At 35.6% G+C, this 22,957-nt stretch overlaps 1 protein-coding gene across 2 annotated transcripts in view; it reads left to right on the plus strand.

Annotated features, from left to right (window-relative positions):
- The window catches only part of EYS (eyes shut homolog), a 771,550-nt gene that overhangs the window by 227,468 nt on the left and 521,125 nt on the right, over positions 1-22,957 (plus strand). For both annotated transcript variants that reach the window (XM_015859149.2, XM_032443873.1), the window contains exons 13-14: positions 15,902-16,015; positions 17,982-18,104. In XM_015859149.2, coding sequence (XP_015714635.2) covers positions 15,902-16,015; positions 17,982-18,104 — 237 coding nt within the window. The remainder of the gene's footprint in view (positions 1-15,901; positions 16,016-17,981; positions 18,105-22,957) is intronic.

Raw genomic sequence — 22,957 nt, forward strand, 5'->3', positions numbered from 1 at the left:
GGCTTGGAGACATCAAATGGAAATTCAACTGAGAAATAATTTTAATTGTATTTTTAAGGATTGTAGGAACGCAGATAATTGACATCTAGTTATATGTTTGTATTTGCTTAGCTTATCTTTACAATGTAAATTTCTGATGATTGTGAAAGTGCAAAGAAGCAACATTATTTAGCTGGAAGGCAGAATTTTTCTGCTTCGAGAAGAATATATGATTAACTGAAAGCAATTCTGATAATTTACATCTACATCAGGTTTTTTTGCACAACACGTGAATCAAAACTTTCTGCTTAGACAGATTTCTAATCAGGATGCAGGTAAAAAAAAGGCTTGCATTTCAGTTGTTATATATCATTAACTCATGATGGAACAACATTGTCATACAGTACAAATTTGAATGATTTTTTCCCCATCATAATTTCACACTTTAATGCCAGCATGATAGACTCATAATGGGCTCCCTATAGACACATGCAGAAATCATTTTGTCATGGTTATCTCACCTCGTAACAGCATAGAAAGTAGTTGGTCTCCATGGTCTTCCATTAAACTGTCACATCATTGTTAAAATTCTCTGTTTCAGGAAATGGTGATGGTACATCTTGAATGCTGCATAAACTAACTACTTCACTGCTCACACTCAGTGGTTCTTTATAACCTGATTGCTCTGTTACTCATGAATGGGAAGAAAAACCATTTTTCAGTAGCAAGTGATGATAGCCATTAAACCTTTTCTTTGTTTGTTTAGCTGTCTCAAAATGATGCCACAAGCATTTTAACCCTATGACTAACTCTCATGACGATATTTATATTTCTATGCATTTGTACTTTCTTCTAATTCTTCTAATTTTTGAGTCTAAACATGTCTTTTTTCCTCATTACTTTTTTTTCTAAGTACAGATCAGCCACTCCCCTCAGGGGATATTAACTTGATATTTGATATTTCTGAGTATTAATTTCTCACAAATGTCTTTTTCTGCCTGTGCACATATGTGCACATATTCACTAATATCCTTGATGGAAGAGAAATGTATTATAATGTTCTTCCAAGGAAAGAAACTAAACTCACCATGTTTGGCTCTAGCTTAAATTCCTTTAATTTAATAAAATCTTTCATTTTAGTGATAAAAACAGAAATTAGAATCAGTTTCCTCAAACCAGAAAAGCATATTAGAGACAAGATTATCTTTGAATAGTTAACAGACAAAATATATCTGGTACATCTAGTGTGTCTGAGCATTTGTCAGAGCAGACATGAAGAGCAGGCCAGGAGAAACTTCTACTGAAGCATAGGTAAAGAAAAATAAAAGGCACAATGTGGCATAATCTTCAACCTAGGACAGAGTACAGTTCCCAGCAACCAGACTGAGTTCTAGGGCAGGATCCTGCTATCCAGATCTCAGCAGGCAGTGAAGAGGGGCTCCCTGAGGCTGGGAAGTATCAGGTAGTGGTCTGCAGGTCACCTATTTCCTTACCTTGTTTGACATCAAGGGTGATGTTCTGTTTTCCAGGCTTTTGGATAGAGAATGTTGTGAAGAGAGTTTTTAGGCCTGACTGACTCTCAAGACATCTCATCTGCTGTTTTTCTACATGGTTAGCAAAAGTAATGTTAAAGAGAACACTCTTGTAATGTTAAAGAGAACATATGAGGGCCCTAGTGATAATCTTTTTGATCCTGCTTGAGAAGGTGGAATGCTTGAGGAGGAACATATAGCAGCAAGACAGGTTCTGCCTAGATGTAAGGGAGGAGGAGTAGTCCTTGAGAGTTGCTCGGCAGGGAAGGACGTGGGGGTCATGGTGGATGAGAAACTTAACATGAGCCAGCAATGTGCTCTTGAAGCTCAGAAGGCAAATGGTATCCTGGGCTCCATCAGGAGAGGGGTGGCCAGTAGGGACAGGGAGGTGATTATCCCTCACTCTGCTCTTGTGAGGCCCCATCTGGAATACTGTGTCCAGGTATGGAGCCTTCAGTACAAGAAACAGAGCTGTTGGAGAGGGTCCAGGGGAGGGCCACAAGGATAGTCAGGGGGCTGGAGCACCTGTCCTGTGAGGACAGGCTAAGGGAGCTGGACTTGTTCAGCCTGGAGAAAAGAAGGCTGTGGGGTGACCTCACTGAACAGAAGAATTAAAAACATAATGCAATAAACTTATTTTTCCCTCTAATAAGGGAATTCCAAACACTTTAAAACCACTCTACAATAATCTTCAATCTTCTTAATTATTTTAGAAAACCATAATGATAGACTAAGTTTAGTCTGTTTGTTAAGTACCCTAAAGAGGAAAAACTATGAATTCAGCTTTAGAATAACCTTTAGACTAAATAACTTGTATATATTGTATTCCTCAGAATTAATTTAGCAGTGCTCCAGTTTAATTAGATCTAATTGTACAACTGGAAATATAATGTAGTTCATTGCCTACCTGGAAGACTTCTAACCATTGCACCTGACAGATCATGTTCAGAGTAAGAGTAATAACAATCAAAAGATAAATAAGGAATATTTTTGTTATTAGTTTTGGATTTGTATAATTTTGATTTTTTTATTTTATTTTATTTTATTTTATTTTATTTTATTTTATTTTATTTTATTTTATCTTTTTGTTACACTATTATTTGAGAATTTAATGTGGTTTGCAAACAAATATTAAAATGTTAAAGTCAGTATCTTTCTTAGCGGTAGAAACACAAAACACAGAACATAGGCAATTGATTCATAATCCAGAACTACATCCACACTATGATAAAGTGGAGCTTACCTTGATTACTATTGAGCAGTCTATTACCAGGCCCTGCCTCTGTAAATCTATCATAACTAACAAGAAAATCATGTGAGAAAAATTTGCAGAATATTCCTGTCACATGTTCAGAAGGACAATAAGACAAGCACATTCTAATATGTATAGTATTCTTAAAAAGCAATGATCACAGCAGAAGAAACAGGACTATTTATTATAATTGTAAAATGGTTGGAAACTGTATTTCTGGTGGCTACTTGAATCAGTATGGAAATAAACTTGTTGCCTGGGATAATCCTCACAGTCTTGTAAAGTATAGTAAATAGGACTTATAATTTCATCGCCTAAGGTATTCCTTGTTTAGTGACATTAATTCGTTTTTAAAGTGACATTCTCCATTAGGAGAAATCACATATTTTCAATCTCTTCCAAATGACATCTTTATTGTCAGTCAAGCCACTGTTGAGGGTAACAGTGTAAATGACCACCCATATGTGATCTGGATACTGAAGTTTATTTAAGAACTAATCAGATTAGAGCTTTTATTACACATGGTTTTGCCACACTCACTTCCTCTTCTTCATTGTCTCATTTACTATGTCTTGACTTGATTTGAAATCTATGCAGATAGTCCTACTAGTTCCTTGTAAGCTGTAATTCAAAACTTTTAGTCTTGGGAATACTGTGGTATTTGATTCCATGAATATCTCTGATCTCTAGCTCTTATGCCTCTTCTCCAGCCAGGATCTTTGCCACTTTCTTTAACAGCCTCCTTCTCTTCAACACCACTTCTCAGATTCTTCTCCTTTTCAGCACCAGTTTTTTTTGTTTGTTTGTTTGTTTTTTTAACTTTTTTCCCCCCTATGCAATCCCAGCACCACAATGTTCTCATTCTAAACAGTCTGAGCTAAAATGCCATGGTTGATTAGCTTCCTAGTAGGTGTTTGATATCTCTCTGGTAACTGGCAGATTCAGGGCATGACAATTCTAGCTGGTCCAAGTATAGTAAAAATTAGCACTAAGGTACCATGACCTTGTAGGTCCTTCCCAACCTTGTGATATTATGATGACTGCAGGTTAACAAGGTGTAAGCTTTCACTTGAGAGGGTTAACGGTCAGTTTCAGATGTTCATTTATACCCACATCCTATTATCTGCTATTAGTGTTTATAGTTTAGGCTTATTTTTCATTTATTTCTTCTTAACTCTGACGTGCATTAAGGATTTCACTTTTTGTATTTCAAGGATATTAATTTGACCATTTTCACTGGGAGTCATATGCAGCATCTTTGCCTCTATAAATTGCACAAAATTAGAGAAACTCAATTACTTCTTTTTTCTTTACCACAAATTCTAAGTGGTAAAAAAATAATATTTAAATCCTAGCTCAAATGCTACATACACTGAATTTGTTATTTCAATTTAAATTCAGTGTCCAAACTATTTCTGAAATTACATTTGACTTTTTCCCAGAGTAAAACTGTGTACTGAATACTTTGCTTATAAAGATAGCTAATGTAAGCAGACTTATGAATCTTAGGAGTTGTGGAATTATTAATATTCTGCTGAATTATTTAAAACAAGTTTGCAGTGTTCCATGTGTCTTGAGGGGAAAAAAATGTAACCTTGCTGTGTATCTGCTGGACAGCAAACATGTTATGGTTATATACATGATAGTTTTAGTCTCTTGGATAGGAAAGTTCCTATCTCATTACTGGAGTCCAGATGTGTGATTATTTCCAATACGAGTTGTCCATTTTATTTAATTTACACTCAATTAATCAAGACTATTAATTGGATTTTATTTCAAAATGTGTTAGAAAAATAAATGTAAAGAAATTTCTTGGGGGAAAAAGCCACAGAAATAATCCAACAAGAGCAAAAACAGAACAGCTGCAATGAGAAATCAAGTCCAAAGGAAATAATTCAAATTAAAACAACTTCATTCATTAAATTCCTGTAAATATGTTGCCTTTAATATATTTACACACGGAAGATTGTGATCATGTAGATGTGTTATTTTCTTACAGTTGTGTACACTTTTTAAGATATTCTTTTCATTCAGCTGTAGATCTTGTTACTCCTTTTATTGAAGCTGTAATTCAGCATATTCAGAAAGTGGTTCCTTGGGCCTAGATTATATAAATGAAACAGTTGTCACTGTGCTCTGTGTTGGTATGTTTCACAGTTCTCTTGGAACAGAGCTCTATTTGGTGGTCTCTGTAGCCTTTTGTCAGTGCAAGATAGCCAGGCACTGTTCACCTATCTTTAGTTTTGATTTGGCTTTGTAATTTTGTCTGCAGCAACTGTATGTTTTCAAGATGTTAATGAAATAAATAAAGGAGTAGAGAATAAAAAATTCTTTTCTTTTAATAAAGGAGAAAGAAACCACACTGCTTTTCATCTTTAAAAAAAAAAGTTCACAGGGCCTTTGAAAATTAGAACAGGTTTAAAGAAAATCCTAAGGCTCCTGCTGTAGCACAGGGATATTCAGGAAGCTCCAGTCTGCACAGTTTTTATCCCATCAACCTGTTTGGGGCAGTGGTTTTCCATTTAGGCCCACATTATGGTTTGTGTACTAAGCATCTCTCACATGCAAGCCCTTCTTTATCTTTCTCTTCAAGGACAAATCATGCAGGTTTTCTTTAAATAATTGAATAGATGTACCCTCTGCTATATGTTTGTTCTTAATTCCTACTGAAATTTGTTCAGCAGCCTTGAACTAGCTGTCAAGAAAGCTTTACCTCCTGTACAAATAAGTCTAACCCTTGTAGCAGACAATTCTAATGTGTCTGTTCTCTCCTTGTTCTGAAACTTTCTGATATTTTGTTATCCTCAGCTCAGACTATGCAGTGCTTTAAAAAAAAAAAAAATATGATGAGAAATCCCATATGAAAGCTTGGTAGTTTGCAGTAGAAAAGGTAGCTGTATTATTGATGTTCTCCTTCCCCTTCAGAGCCCAAGAATTCAGCAGTGGCTTAACACTGAACAGGCAGAGATGTAAAATAAATCTTTGAGGCGCAGATTTAGAAAACTGAAATGTTTAATACAGTGTCATAACTTTAAAAGGAAGTTGAGTATTAAGGTTGGAAGAGGCCTCATAATCATCTAGTCCAATCATCCACCTACCACTGATACTGACCACTGAACCATGTCCCTAAGTATTACATCTACCCTTTCCTTAACACCTCCAGGGATGCTGACTCAACCACCTCTCTCTCAGCAGCCTGTTCCAATGCCTGATCACCCTTTCTCAGCAGAAATTTTTCCTAATATCAAGCCTGAATTTCCCCTGATATAATTTAAAGCCAGTCATTTTCATCCTATCACTTCTTACCTGGGAGAAGAGGCCAGACCCCCACCTTGCTACATCTTCATTTAAGGTAGTTGTAGAGAGTGATAAAGTCTCTCCTGAGACTTAACAATTCCCTCAACTGCTTCTCATAAGACTTGTGTTTTAGTCCCTTCTCCAGCTTTGTTACCCTTCTCCTTCCTTGTAAATACTTACTTGAGTATACAAATTGTGTATACACCCAGAAATTGGATTTTAAAAGAATAGGTTTCAAAATTTTGGATAGTAAGATTTAAGGTTGCTAGTATGATCCCTCAATATTCTTTTTCTCCCCCCATGCAAATCTGGGATTATATGTAAGTTGAGTAACTTCTGTTTGCATATGTTATGCACAATACATTTGAGCTGGAAGTCAAATGACACCAAACTGTGTGGTGTGCTTGACATGCTGGAAGGAAGGAGTGCCATCCGGTGAGGCCTTGATAAGCCTGAGATGCAGTCACATGGAAACCTTATGAAGTTCAACAAAGCCAGGTACACAATTCATGGTGGGGCTATCCCTGCTATCAGTACAGACTGAGGGGTGGATGGATGAAAAGGAACATTGAGGAGGCTTTTCAGCAATCAACACTTTGAGCTTCTCATTAATCAATGCTTCACGTGACACGGAAGTGTGTTCTTGAAGCCCAGAAAGACAATCATATCCTGGTCTGAATGAAAAGCAGTGTGACAAGCAGATAGAGGGGGCTATTCTCTCCCCCTTCTCTGCACTCATGAGACCGTACTGAAAGTACTGCTTTCTTTTCTGGGGTCTGTAGTATAGGAAGGACTTGGACCTTGGAGTGGGGTCAAGAAGAAGGTTGTGAGGATGTCAGTTTCCTGACATACTGCAGGTTATTTTGTCTACAGAAGTGTCCTTCCTGCTGAGAATTAGAATTATTTAGATTTACTTCTTAAGCAGGAATATAATTCATGTATAATGTATTAAAATGTGTTTTCATTCCATGCTTTTTACTGGGATATCTGCATTTTTTACATTTTTTTTCCAATAGATTCTTGGTTTTTATGGCATACTAAAAAAAATTTTATTATTTTGTCTTTAAAATTTGTCTTTTAAAAGCAAAATAATGCTCAACTGTTGGCATACACAGTGAGCTCATGCCTGATAGCCAAAACAAATTAATTTGGTGTAAGAGTACTCTGGCAAACAAACAAACAAAAAACAAAAAAACACAAATTATATCTTTAGTTAATAATTATTATGCTGTGTTTTTTTTTCTAAATGTGCAGTCTCAGAAACTGAGTTACCAATACCTGCCTTGCAATAGTTGAAGCTCCTTTAATATTCATTTTCAGATGTGTTTTGCCCTCAAGTCCTAAGTGTAGAGAAGAGTTGAAGAGTTGTATAGCAGTTGTTACTTAGCAGCATTAAGTAAAGGTTATGTCAAAATCTTTATACCAAGCATAATTTGCCTACTTCTTATGCCAGTAAAAAATCACCATTTTCTGTCAAGCTCTAGATTAATGTTCATTGTCACTATATTTTCTTTGAGATATTGTCATAGAAACATGATATGGTATGATGCTATGATAGTGCTTATTATTGGCTGATGAAGAGAGAACTTGAATGGATAAAGGAACAAATTGTTTCCAGGTTCACAGAGCATGATGTTTTGGCTGCCAAAGTCATTATATTGTGTAAGAGGGTGAAGACAAATATCGAGTACTTACATAGAGGAAAAATCATTGTTAAACTAGCAGATAATGAGGAGGAAAAGGAAGCCTGTCCTCCTCCTCTTCTATGTGTGAACCAACAAAAAGCTGTTACTATAATACTTACATAAATGAAGTTCTATTTTTATTAACTTTATTTACTTCATTAATGCAGTGCAGCTGTTCCTGCTGGTATGTTGATGCTTGATAACATTAAAAGGCTTCTGTTTATAAATGGCAATAAACTTATGATCACTGCAAGAATTAAAGTTGTTTGCTTATCTAGTCAGGTAATCTGAACAGAAATGAATTTTTTTTTCTTTTGCTTATGAATCTGTGCTCTTCCTATTTATGACTTATGTAGAAGTGGTGGGTGTTTTTGTTTGTTTGTTTGTTTGTTTGTTTTGTTGTTGTTGTTGTTGCTGTTTGTTGGGGGGAGCTCAATAGTTTTGCTAAAAGCAAAAAGCCATCATGTAAACTACCTGGCATTAGTGACAGCACACCTGTACTGTCTTGTCTAGTTCTGGGCTCCTCAGTGTTAAGGGACATACTGAAGAGAAAAAAGGCTATGAATCATTTAATCTTTGAATGGCTTAGGTTGGAGGGGGCTTTAAATATCATCTTGTACCAGTTCTTGAATGCTTCCAGAGACAGAGCATCCACAGCCTCTCTGGGAAACTGTTCCTGCACCCTCTTTTAAAAAACAAACAAACAAAAAAACAAAAAAAATCTTCCTCCTAACATACTCTTTTAGTTTAATGTCGTTCTCACTTTTTCTGTCACTATCAGACTGTACCCAAAGTTGGTCTCTCTCCTGCTTGTAAGCTTCCTTCAAGTATTGGAAGGCTGCAATGAGAGAGCCATCTCTTCTCCAAGCTGAACAAGTTTGTCTCCCTCAACGTTTCTTCATAGGAGAGGTGCTCCAGCACTCTGGTAATCTTCATGGCCCACATCTGAACCCTCTGCAACATCTCTGCATCCTTCTTGTACTGGGGGCCCCAGTCCTGGATGCAGTACTCCAGATAGGGCCTCACAAGGGCAGAGCAGAGGGGGACAATCATTTCCTTCTCCCTGCTGGTCCCCTTCTCCTAATGTAACCCAGGATACAGGTGGCCTTCTGGGCTTCACACTGCTGGTTCATGTTCAGGTTTTCATCTGCTTTTCTGTGCTGGAGACAGAGCACTGGAATAAGTTGTCTAGAGAGGATGTGGAGTCTCCCTCTCTAGAGATATTGAGAAGCCACCTGGATGTGGACCTAGGTCCTGGGCATCCTGCACTGAAAGTCCCTTCTTGGGCAGGGGTTGAGCCAGGTGAACCCAGTGATCCCCTCCAATCTTGATAATTCTGTGATAATGTGATTTTGTGGCTGTGAAATTATAGGTTCAGTTTACACTTGAAGTACTTTACTGACAGAATTGTAAAGGAAAGCTTTCATATCATAAAGATGCTCAGGCTTCCATCCAGTGATGGAAGATATGAAAGAGAAATGAAAGGCTGTCCTTGAGTCTTAATTGGGATTATTAATATTTGTTTGTTTTGTACAGACTAACTTTCTATTTTCATATTTTTTCATATTATAGTCTTGCATTAATATTATGGAAACCAACTTTCCTTAGTTTTCCAAATTTTGAATTATTGATATGAATAAAATGTAAAATAGGGATATAGAGTTGTATGGATCTGTTATTCATATATTATATGTATGATCATCCTTGAGGTTGTTCATATTCTTATTCAAACAAGCTTTAACTGGATATTTAGTTTCACGGTTTCATTACTGCAAGCTAATTAAAGCCAAATAAATTATTTCCCATCAAACAGCATTTCATGTTCTACCTGTTAATGAGAATTTAATGTCCTGTGTTAACATTCACATAACTCTGTTCTCGTGTTTTCATCTGAATGAAACTAGTGAACCTTGTAGCATATCCAAAGTAAAATCTTATCAAATTCGTACAGTTTCATGCACTCAGATAAATCTTAGTTTTCTATTTATTTATATTGTTGTCTTATTCAATTTTATCTTAATATCAATATCAATATCATAAGGACGTGAAAAGAAAAAGAAGAAATCTATTGCACTGTTTTCTTTACTCGTCTTGCAGAGTGGGTAATTCACACTGTACATGCAAAACCAGTCCTATATAAAGCATATTAAACTTACATATTCATTTTCTTCTCTTCCTCTCTTTTGGTTTACAGTATGCCACTGGCAGCTCTGAACAGCTGCAATAGAAGCTACATAATGAATTACTCATCAGCATCTTTAAAAACATGTTTCTGTATCTGCAGCTCCCTATTTGCCCCTGTGAAGTTTCCTCTGGCCTGCTGGTCCTGCTATAACAAATATCCTCAGTATGTCAGGAACTGATGCTGGACAGTAAAGTCCTTCCTGAGAGAGGCTGCCTCTGCCATGGCTTGTCAAAGGGAACCCTTGCAACTTCTTATCCAGGAAAATTGAGGGCTGAGACATCTCAAGTCACTATGACTTCCTCAGATTTCAGATTAAGTCAATTGCTAATGCTAAGGTGAAAAAGAGTGGTTGGTTTTAATTTTTTCTGATCCTGAAAGGGCCGTAGCAGTTCCTAAAGCATTTTCATGCTACTAGCAAAAACTATGCTATGAATGTTCAGTATTAGTTATTTAAAAAATGACCTTTGTAATATGCTTGTTAAAAAGCTCTCCATAAAATGCTGGGTTTTTCTGGAGCAAAATTTTTATTACATGGATCGCTAAGATAGAGCAGAATATAAGGGGAATTATATTTCAAGGAATTTCAAGAAGAAGATAATTCTGTCTTTGCTTGTTTAGTCACAAAAATGAAAGTTGTTTGATCCAAATTATAGCAAGTCAGGTTTTCAATTTGAATTAGTTTCCAACTAGGTATCTATTCCTCAGCTAGCTTTAGCAAAGCCAATGGAACTGAAAAGAAAACAATTCTAATTAATTAAAACTTTAAAAAATGACCTTTAATAGGTGGTTTGGCAGCTAATTATGGATTATTCCCTAAAGGCCAAAAAGCTAAAATGTACAGGCAAAACATAAGTGTCCTATGTTTATTAATACGTTCCCATGTAAAAGGGCATTTCATCTGTGTTTTCTTCTGCTCTAATTGTCATAATACAGTGCAAACATTTTAGTTTCAAAGAAGTTGTATTTTACATTTTAAAAGCTTATTTCAGTGTTCTTAGCATTTTTTTCCAAGTTTCTTCAGTGATTGTTACCATCAGAAGAGAATAAAATATATAGATCTGTTTGCACTTTGTACTCTTTAGTACAATCACTTGCACTTTTCTTTGCTAATTAAGAGGTTGCCAATTCATCTTGTGCATTTGGTGTATTTATGCTAGCAACTAGTAAATTGGCTGTGCCCTGATTTTCCCAGCAGCTGGGCTCAGAAGTTCAGTCTATCCAGTAGCTGCCCTGTTCCTGGTATCTGTGCATAGGAGTCCAAAGCTATTCCACATGACAGCTAGTCATGAATATGCACACATATGCTCAGATGTGCACATTCATACACACCATAGATGCCCCCAGTACCAGAATTTACACACTCAGCTTACCGAGTAGCTGGGTCCCCTGGTCTCCCAGCTGTACAGACACAAGGAAATAGATCTTCCCAGCAGCTGGCCCAGACCTACAGGAGGCAGAAAAATAAAATTAATACAAGATTTGGAGGGATCTTTTCAATGAGTACTCAATATGCTATGCTACTACTGAGAAATTTTCTGACTTAATACTGTTTTTCTTGCATTTAAAATATTGTTTTAGTGTTAGATGTTTGCTGATATGATAAAATAAGCTATTAACATTTCTATTACATGCTTTTATTATTTTTACAAGTTATTATTTGTACAAGGTCTCCTATTTTCTAGGCTGAATAACCCCAACTTTCTCAGCCTCTCCTTTTAGGACAGGTGCTCCAGCCTTCTGACCATCTTTGTGGCCCTTGTATGTACTTACTATAACAGGTCTGTGTATTATGATGGAGACCCCAGAGCTGAATGCAGTGCTGCAGGTGGAGTCTCACCACCCTCCCCCATCTTGCTCCTCACACTTAGTTTGATTCAACCTTGGATAGGCTTTGGCTTTCTGTCTATAAGAACTTTCTTACATTCTGTGATTGTAGCACTATAAACACAATCAGGCCATTCTGGCAGTAACTTAAAACAATAGAAATGTAATGCATGAACATATTCTTCTTTTAATTGCATTCAATACTCTTCTTGTACTTCTCTGAATCTTATAAATTTGAAGATATCACACTGAAAGTAAAGCAAAAAACGTAGTACTTTCTTTTGCTATAAAATTTGCCCTTACTTATCCAGTATCCAACTTTTTCTAAGCCATTGTCTGTTTATAGTGGGATGGTGATCCAAAAAGTAATCTTCATTCTACATTTCTAAAAATATTTCTTTCTGGAGGTAGTTTAAATTATTTCTTTATCTTTGATATTTTCTCTCTTCCATGGGGAGAAGTCTATCTTCTTTCTAATCTTTATTTAAAGGAATCTAACAGGAGATCTCAGCGGCCTTACCTTTGGAGGTAAAATGAGCTCTGCAGCTTCTCATGAGCTATAGGGAAGTGATGTTATAGAATGCCTTTGCAGGGAGGAAAATTGTCAATCACAGTTTAACAAGACTGATTTCAAAACCAGGGCTTTCAGAAAGTGAGGTATGTTATCCCCTGTGATTTGTGTGGATCTCTTGTTAGTCTGAAAAATACTCACCTTTTTTTATTGTACTTTTATTTTATTTTATTTTTTCCCTGAGAAGTAATGTCATAAAATAGAAAAATATTCTAAGATCTTCAATCTATCTTTCTTCTGTTATTGAGTACTTCTAATAAGTAGGTATATCTATTTCTTTTTCTTTTAATGGAGGAAATCTCTTTGATGAACACAGGCTAAAAGATGATTGCTGTCACTGTGAAAGATGAGAAATTATCAAAACAGTAGTGTTCTCTCATTATTTTTTTTTCCAACTAGAATAGTTCAGAGAGGCCAAAATATGAAGATTCTTCATTATAATAAATAAAAGCAGCAATAACTTTGTTTTTTTTAGTAATTAACAACAAATGCTAACATACTGAAGAATTCTCTTTAATTCCCAATAAGCTAAAGAATATCTCCTTTCATCACAACATTTTTTCCCCAGCTCCCATCTTTTGCTCTATGACATGAAAAAAATTACTATTATTTTCCCTCTGAAAGGATGGCAAGGCAACAAGAAGTTGTGACAATAATAATTGCTACTTTAATGAAGGCCCTAATCTTAGAGTTTTGCAGTTTTTGACGTGACAGATTGATATTGTAGATAAATTTGTATAAATTTTAACATGGTACCACTGGAACTACGTGTGCCACCAAACATACTCTTCCACATGTTTAAATTCACAAACTTTGCTGAATTCTCTGAAAAAGCTAATAACTTGCAAACGAATCAGAGATGTTCTTCAAAGCTCCCAGTTTACAGTGTGTTAGAAATAGACATAGAAATAATTAGAACAGAAATAATTTATGAATTAGAGAACAATTAAATATGTGACAATTCATGTGTATATAGTGCACTAAAATTTACTAATAAAGGATTTATAGTAATTAATTTTGACGTTTCTCTTTTTGTACACAATATCTAATCTCATAATGCATGGGTAAATTATTGTTTTTCAAATAAAAAAATATTTTAAATTACTTCATTCATTAAGAAATTAGGCAGGACAATTTGGGTGATGTAGATAATGTAAGTTAGATATGATTCTCAAACATCATACAGTTGCCCCAAAAGTAACAAATATGTATATTTCTATAGATATATAGATTTTTTTTTTTTTTTTTTTTTTTTTTTTTTTTAGAAAAAAATGTAATAATTAAGGGATATAGTTAAGGGATATATTGCACATTATAGCATGAGCTAGAAACTGTATTATACAGGAGTATAGGAACAGGAAAGTCAGGAGCTTGACTAATAAATAAGACCTATGAAGAAATATGGAATGTTTATTAGTTTGTTTTTATCAACAGACTGATGACTAAGTGAGAACATAAGTCATCATAGACATATACATATATAAAATCAAGGTATGTAAATGGATAAAAAATGGATTAAAAAAAAAAAAAAAGAGATATGTACATGGAGACAGGAGGCTCAGCAAGAGCCAGCAGTGTGCACAGGTAGTCAAGAGGGTAAACCATGTTTTGGAGTACTTTAAATACAGTACAGCTAGTCAATCAAAAGAGGTGATTCTTCCTCTATTTTTAGCATTGTTATGGACTCTCCTTGAATACTGTGTAGACTGAAAGCGACTTAGTGACTACATCAGCAAATTCTTTCAGGACTCAGGGATACACTGGGACCTATAGATTTATGGACAATCAGGTTCCTCATGTGGTTGTGAACCTGATCTTTGCATACAGAAGAGAGACAATGTTTCCCCAGTTCCCACTTCCTGAATCATCTGTTCATGGTCTGTGTGTACAGCAGTTGTCAGTGAAGACTGAGGTAAAAAATGTTGTTAAATACCTCAGCTTCTCCTTGTCTGTCATTACTATCCTACCCGTGTTGCCCACTGGAGAGGGTATGCCCTCCTGGACTTATCTTTTCCAGTTGATGTACCTATAGGAGACTTTCATGTTCTTTGTACCCCTCTCTAAGTCTGGTTCCGGTTGGGCCTTGGCCTTCCTGATCCCATCCCTACAACACCTAATCTGCACCAGTGGAGGTGACCTGCTCTCATTGTTGCCACTGTTGAAATGTACCACCTGTGCATGCCTCACTGTGTTCACACCCACTGTTTGGTCTCTCAAAATGTTTAGAAAGCATCAATGAACATCAATGTGTGCCATTTTTTTTCACACAGATGAATTAAATTCCACGCTTTTGCTTCATAGGCACTTCCATGTCAGACATCATTTTGTCAGATGCCTATTACATGGCAACAAAATGTAATGGATTATTGGAGAGAAGGTTCAACCTCTGCTGCCATACCAACAACATCCATCCACCTCTGACATCATTGGCCAGTGTAGTAAAATAGTAGGCATTATTTTCAGAGCAATTATTGCATAAAACCACATTTATAATATCCTGGTTTTCTTTCATTACACGTGCAAATAAAAACAATGGTTCAGTTTTAGCTTCTTAAAAATAGGGCTTGTGAGAAAATAATATATTCTTAATCAGATAACCATTCCTTGTATAATATTCAATTGTTAGTAATTAGTAATGGGTCCTCCCAAAAATGATGGCTAATGATATTTCAAAATATAACAATATGGCTAGCAGTGCTTGTAAATCATACCACCTGTTTAGAGAGACATGGAATTACAGATTACCTCATAGTAATACCCACTTTGGACCACCTACTATCAACATATTACTATTACAGATCATCTACATTTTGTTTGATATTAAGGTACAATCATTAGAAAGATATGATAGCAAATAATCCAGAATAATCTAAATAGGGATGGTTGTGTAGGGGATGTTATGACAAAATTGTTTAAAACAAGAATAAAAATAAGTTGGTTTTTTTTGAAAGCATGTCTAATGCCCAGTTTCTCCTGTATTCTATTGAATTTGTGTTAACTGAGTTGCATTTTGCTTTTAATTATGCTTAATTTTCCTTCTTTTATTAAGGTATATAGACAGCATCCTCACCCACTGTAATTAAGCTATACAATTCATGCATGCTGAAAATCTGACTTGCATGGCATGTGTTTGTTATGCCTCAATGTACTTGTGTATATTTTACATCTCAGCAGTGGAAAGAATAAGACAACAAAAGAAAGATAATTGATGTACCACCTCTTACATTAACATGTCAGAATTCGCAGAAGGTATATAAAATATTGAAATGACTCTATTATGAGCAAAATGTGTGATTATAGCATAAAGCTATGAATTTCTTGTTACTTTCTGGAAGTACTGCCTGTTTTATTTATTGCTTTGTTTCAGGAATAAAGACACGTATTTGTGATGCTGGATAAAAAATGTGTGAAATTTAATTATTTGTTAATAAAATACAGAAGTTCTGATTTCCAGGTTCATCTTTCAATGAAACATGTCTTGGTTTTAACTACAGTAAATCATTTTGAATAATAGTTTCATGTTAAAATCACACATAAAGATGAGGAAAATCAAAGATCACCTTGCTTCCTTGGCAGGTTTTTCAGGACAGTACTGTGAAATAGAAAAGAATGAATGCGATTCAAGTCCCTGCTTGAATGATGCTGTCTGTCACAGTGATGTCAATGGATACAGTTGTTTTTGCCCTGAAGGTAAATTGTTCAAAAATAATTTACTTTTTTTTTTCTTTGACAATTTTCAAAATTACCTGCAGTCTGCAGAATATTTTCTTGACAGTCTTGAAAATCATTGTTAAAATTTCCTGTCTATGAAAGTTAGTTATTTTTTTCTGGTTTCATTTGCATCTTTCTCCATTAAGGTGCCCAATAAAACAAGTACACTCACAGTAAATGGAGGCAGATATACATGTTGCTTTTATCACATAAAACCTCATAATAATAATAATGAGTGAACAAGTGAAGAGAACATAAATACATTGCATGTAGAAATCATGGAAAATTCAATGAAGAAGCGTATAAAGAAAACATATTATCCTGATATACTAATTTGAAATTTTCTGACTGAGAATGGGAAGAAAATCATAGTGGCTATGATAATGTTCTTATAACAGTTCTTCAGTGCAAAAATATTAAAACTTACGCAGACAGTAGTTTTGGTATGGTTCTGTAAGAATGCGTATTGTCCAGTTATATAAATTATCTGAACAAATGAGAAGCTTCAAGAAAAAAAAGTAGTTCAAGGAAAACTGAAAAACTATAAAACATTTAAAATTACAGTGTGTTTCTGAAATACTTTCACAAATGAGTTCTTGCTGAATATTTTAATGTATATTATAATTGTAGTTGTAGCTTAAAAGTAAAAAATCTGTGGCTTACAATCTGACATTTTATTTCTGCATTTTAAAATGCCTTATATATGAGTTTAATATCAAACAATAATATTTTGTAGTTAGAGATTGATTACGAATTGATTTTATAGTTTAGAAAGTTTATATATATATATATAAATTACTACAAGCATTGTGGTGGTGGTGATAACTATAGAAATTCTTCATGAAACACAAAATTGATATAAATAATTCTTTTAACTACAGCCTTCATCATTAGTTTAAATGAGAAACAAAGAAAAGATATTGGAAGGTTGTTGAAAATTTAACTTGGAAAAGATCATTCCTCTGTTTAGATTGCCTGATCATCTTACAGAAAAATATATCTTGGCATCTAAATTAATAATTTTGTGTCTTTCTTGTTACCTGTGAGACATGTGTCTGATTAAACTCTGATTGCAAATGAGAAGTGCTTCTGAATACATTATTACTGAACTCAGGATAATTCTAAAGTTTTATGACTTAAGGATCAGTGGAAATTGGTTCCATGGTCAGTCTGAGAAATTATGAGAATATGCCTTGCACTGAAGATGTTGATAGCTTAGCATTAGTCATGGTCTTCCCACAGTCATGGCCTGTGACAGCACTAATGATAGTCATTTTGAAGCATGACCATGAATTAGAATACATTTACAAGACCATAAAATGTCAGATACTAGAGTGGATGTTCTCTTCCAATTTCCAGTGTTAAAAAAACCTTCTGGACTTGCTAGTTTGCTAAAAGTCACAATTAAATGAGAAAATAAAATAAAATAAAATAAAATAAAATAAAATAAAATAAAATAAAATAAAATAAAATAAGAAAATTAAAATAATAATAATAATAAAAAATTAGATAAGTAATTATTTCAGATTTGATTATTAAAACAGACCAGATGTCCAAATCCCAGCACAACTTAACTTCATCTGTACTGTCCTCAAAATGGCAGGAGTATACCAGTTCTTTAGTCTCTGCTGAATAGAAAGTTCAACTAGATTATTGAAAATACTGAATACTAAGCCTGTTCTTTCAATTATTAACTATTTTGAAATCATGTTTAATGGTCATATGTTTTTTTTTATTTTTGTTTTTTGTTTTTTTTGTTAATGATAACACAGGAAAAGATTTTAGGAAGATTTTTCCAAAAGACAGATAGTCGTATTATATGAGTAAATTGTAAATAATCTATTCTTTAGGAAAAAGAAATAATACCTTCAGAAAATGATTTGGAAAAGAAGACACACAGCTGAATAACATCTAGCTCTTGTTTTGTTTTGTTTTTCCAACAAAGGGTTTGAAGGACTTAACTGTGAAATCAACTTTGATGAGTGCACTTATGGCTTCTGCGAAAACAATTCAACTTGTTTGGACTTGATTGCAGACTACAGTTGTGTTTGTCCACCAGGATTCACTGGTAAGATTTATTGTACTCTACTTAGCACATTAAGTAGCTCAAAAAGAAAGAAAGAAACAAACCAAAGCAACAACAACAAATTCATGATTGTATTTTGTTTAGTATTTTAGTAATAAGAAATAAAAATTCAAATCAGTGTTCTGCAGTATTAATAATCTGCTTTTGCTTCCTTGCTAATGTGATAAAGACTGAAAGCAATATGTGAGATGCTTGATTAATTGATGGAAAGAAAAAACATATTTTATTGAGATAAAAAGTGTTCAGAAAACACGCAGTCTGTGAAAAACATTATTTAATCTTTTACTATGTAAGCAAGAATAGATAAAGCTGGTAGCATTTGTCTTCAGAAGATCGTATCACAGCCATACTTCTCTTGTATTTCAGATAGAAATGAGAATACAATTTTAGCAAGAGAACAATTTGCTCTTCAAGAAAGATGCCATTAGTTCTTTATGATAAATAGCCTGGGAATTGCATGATTATTTATGTGTCTACCAGGCTTAAGAAAATAACTTTTGCATTGGGAACAGTCTTCGTGAACTTACTTACTGTGACAAGCAGCTAACAGGATCATAGGGAAATCAATAAAACTATCTCAGAAAATATGCTATCTTAACAACTAATTGGCTGTGATATCAGGGACTGGAACACACTGACTTGCAGGTACTGGTTTCAATGACGTAAATGAATACTATTAATATGTCACAAGAGGTAGCGGGAAGATCCCCTTAGTGGATTAAGGTAAGGCTGTTGATGTGGTCTGCCTGGACTTCAGTAAAACCTTTGACATTGTCCCCTGCAACATCTTCATGGAGAAGCTGGCTGTCCATGCTTCAGATATGCATATGCTTTTCTGGGTAAAACACTGACTGGGTGGCCAGACTCAAAGAGTCAGTGGAGTTAAATCCAGTTAGTGGCCAGTCAGGAGTGGTGTCCCCCAGGGCTCAGTACTGAGGTAACTCCTATTCAACTTCTTTATCAATGGTCTTGATGAGGGGATTGAGTTCACCCCCAGTGACACTGCAGATGACACCAAGTTGGGTGGGAGCGTTGATCTGCAGAAGGGTAGAAAAACATTACAGAAAGACCTGAATAGACTAAATTGGTAGGTGGAGGTAAACTGCATGAGTTTCAATAGGGCCAAGTTTCAGGTCCTGCATTTTGGTCATAACAACCCCAGGTAACCTTACAGGCTTGGGGGAGGAGTGGCTGGAAAGGGATGGAAAGGGATCTTGGTGAACTGATGGACAGTCAACTGAATATGAGGCAGTAGTATGCCCAGGTAATCAAGAAGGCCAATGGCATTCTGGCTTGGAATAGTGTAGTGAGCAGGACTAGGGAGGTAATTCTGCCCCTGTACTCAGCACTGGTGAGGCCTCACCTTGAGTTCTGTGTTCAGTTTTGGGCACCTCAGTGCAGAAAGGATATGGAGGTGCTGAGTGGGTCCAAAGAAGGGCAACAAAGCTTGTGAAGGGCTTGGAGAATATGCCCTATGAGGAGAGACTGAAGGAACTGGGGCTGTTTAGTCTGAGGTAAAGGAGTTCTGAGGGGAGACCTTATTGCTCTCTTCCAAAAGTGATTGCAGTGAGAGTGAGTTGGTCTCTTCTCACTGGTGACAGGTGACAGGATGAGGGGAAATGGCCTCAAGTTGCACCAGGGTATGTTTAGGCTGGATATCAGGAAAAACATTTCAGGAAAAACAGAAAGGGTTGTTATGCACTGGAATAGGCTCCCCAGGGAGATTGTTGAGTCACCATCCCTGAATGTGTTTAAAAACCATTTGGATGTGGTACTCAGGGAATGATTTAGCAGCAGAGAGTTGTTAGAGTTAGGGTAGTATGGTTAGGCTGCAGTTGGACTTGATGATCTTTAAAGTCTTTTCCAACGTGAGCAATTCTGTGACTCTGTGATTCTAAGATGACCCATGGCAACAAAAAATAGCCATTTGATTAGCAGCATCAGAAATCCAACAGAGTCAGCAGGAGTCATATAGGAAACCAAATGTGTGTTTTTAGGGAGCTCAAAATCTAAAATAAGAGAGCAGTTATGGAGAAATGGAAGGCTAAAGGGATGAGTAGTGAAGGATGAGGAGGCAAGATTAAGTTAGAAGTAAATAAAGCATTTGACATTGATAGTAACACCACCTGCATTCAGTTTAGGAACATTTCATACTTATTTTAGCAATAGTTAAGAATCGGCAGATGGGAGACAAGGAATGTAAGATGATTCACAGAAATTTAGAATCTGTGAAAGTGATATTAGTTGCAGTTCCTAAAGATGTCTGTGATTTTTCTTGATTCTTGAAAACATATTCTACAATTATTCTGCATTACAAAACTGAAATGTGCTTTATTCCCTTCTCAATTGTAGTTTCCTTATTTATTTATTTATTTATTTATTTATTTTGCTAACTGCTGCCAGTATGGCTACATCATGTTCTTATCGAGAGGAGTATTTTTAATATGATACTTTTAAAAGGTGAACTTTTACAAACTTTTGTTAGTATGATGCAAGGATCAAAATGGAAAACATAGCTTTTCTTGGGCAGGTTTCAACCAGACAGTTTTAACTACAAAATGCAAGAAAAACTTCCTGTAGAAGTACCTTCGGATATAATTGAGTTTACACTAAAGAACTAGAAATATATATTAAAAAAAAAAATGTATTTGTCACAAAAACTGCCCAAAACAACGTATGTTTTCTTTAGGAAGAACTCATAATCCTGTATTCATGTTGATGCATGAGTGATAAAGCAGTTACCAGTGGATTATAGGCAGATTTTAATGGGAAGCTTGAGGCTATAGTGAACCCATAGGAGTTCACTGTTACATAATAGTACATTATGAAAAGCTCTGTTTTCTGCATGTTTTTTGGATATTGGATATTTTTTGGATTTTTTTTATTTTTTTTATTTTTATTTTTTTTTTTTTGAGAGAGAGAGAGAGAGAGAGGTACGACATGAACTTCCATGAGAAAACAAATGAGCCAGTGCACTGATTGTGAGCTACTGATTGAAAATGGAAGTGGGGATAAGGGCTCTCCTGGTTACAATGAATATTTTCCTCTATGCTTATGCTGGTTGTGCAATAAATGCACCATCAGTTTGTTGCAGATGTCATTAAATCAGATCTCTCCAAGCCTTCTGACAATTGCTTCATCCTTCCTAGAAATAGTCTTTGATGACAAATTCTGAATATTTGATCTTGTATGCTCTAAGAAAAGCAAAAAGTAGTAGAAGAATGTAATCGACCAGTATGAGATTTGATACGAGATGTACAGATTTTGATATCTTGCAACTAGCTCAATTTTCACTGTTTCCTTATGGTATCATTTACATCTTGTGTACTTCTGAGTTCTAGTACTGATGTATGTGTCCCTAAAAGATTTTGCCATAGAAACAGTGATACATTCAAAATATTTTTAAAAGCAAAAGGAAACACAGTGCACATACAAGAATTAATGGTTCATCCAGTTAAAATCTAGCAAGGTATTATATATTTTATAACAGACTAAAAAAAAATCCAAATTGTTATATCAAAGAATAGGTATTATCTACCTATTTTCTTTCTCATTATGTTCACTCCTCCAGTGTTCCTCTGTATTCTACAGGCAACAGTTTCAACCTTCTCAAGAAATTGGGGAGTTTAGGATTTACTTATTAGCATTTTGAGTCTTTCCCCAAGAGGATATTCATGCTAGGGATTTCTTCCTCTTTAGTCTTAAACCCAGTTGGGTTTTTTTAATATAAATACTTTTTTGTTTGTTTGTTTGTTTGTTTTTGTTTTGTTTTGTTTTTCCTGCTGTGTTGCTGTTCATCTGGCAGTGACTGCTGGTGGTGTCACCCCCTCCCCAGAGGGTCATTTGGAGCTGAAGCTACAGCTGGGTGGCAGAAGCCAGTGTACTCTGCCACAGGGGTTAAATCAGCAAATTCCAGCACAGGTCAAGGTTTGGTTGTGCCAATGTGCTATACACACTGGGCTGTAAGGACATTGTTGAGTGGGAGGCAGACAGTTGTCTGTTTTGATGGAGCGGGCCTGGATGGAGAGAACAGTTCTCTCCTGCTGAGGAAAGACAGTTAGACAGAAATAACACCTGAGCAAACTGAGGTTCCTGAGAGAAGCGTGGAGTCTTCTTTCAGTGTCTGCTCCCAAAAGTAATTTTTATTGTTAAAATGGCAAGCACTTGAGTGCTGGCAGTTTTGCAGCCCACTGCAAAGGGTTTGCTTGACTTAGAACAGATAGGCAGATAAAGTGAAGCAGCTTCTCAGGAAGACAGGGAAAAGCCTTTCCCTCCCTATTAAATCACACCTTGCTCTAAAATGCCCTCTTGTGGGAGTCAGCATCCAAGATCAATGTAATTATCCCATAGGAAAGAGGTACTAAACAAAAACTGACAGACAGAGGCAGCGCTGTCTCCTTCCCACATAATGCTTTGTTAGGTTTTATCTTTTAGAAGGCTTTCAGGTACCCCTGGTGGCTGAGATAGATAGAGACAGTTTGTTTCTGTTAGGAAAGACTTGTTAAATTAGAATCACAGAATGACCCATGTTGGAAGGGACCTCAAGGATCATGAATCTCCAGCCACTGCTGCCACAGGCAGGACCACCAACCTCCACATTTAATACTAGACCAAATTAGAAAAAGATCTGTTCCATTTATCCAGACTGGATAATTCCAGGAATAATCAGGACCTGAATGTATTTGAAGTAGGAAATTTCAATACTGTACACCAGCACACTCATGGTGTTAAGTACCAAGATACCTTGAATCAAACATCAGTCAGGTGGGCTGGTATTGAATTCCCAAGCAATATAGAAGGAGGTGGCAATTTTATGGGGTTTTGATTACTGACTC

This window comes from Coturnix japonica, chromosome 3 (genome assembly GCF_001577835.2).
Source record: "Coturnix japonica isolate 7356 chromosome 3, Coturnix japonica 2.1, whole genome shotgun sequence".
Taxonomy (NCBI): domain Eukaryota; kingdom Metazoa; phylum Chordata; class Aves; order Galliformes; family Phasianidae; genus Coturnix; species Coturnix japonica.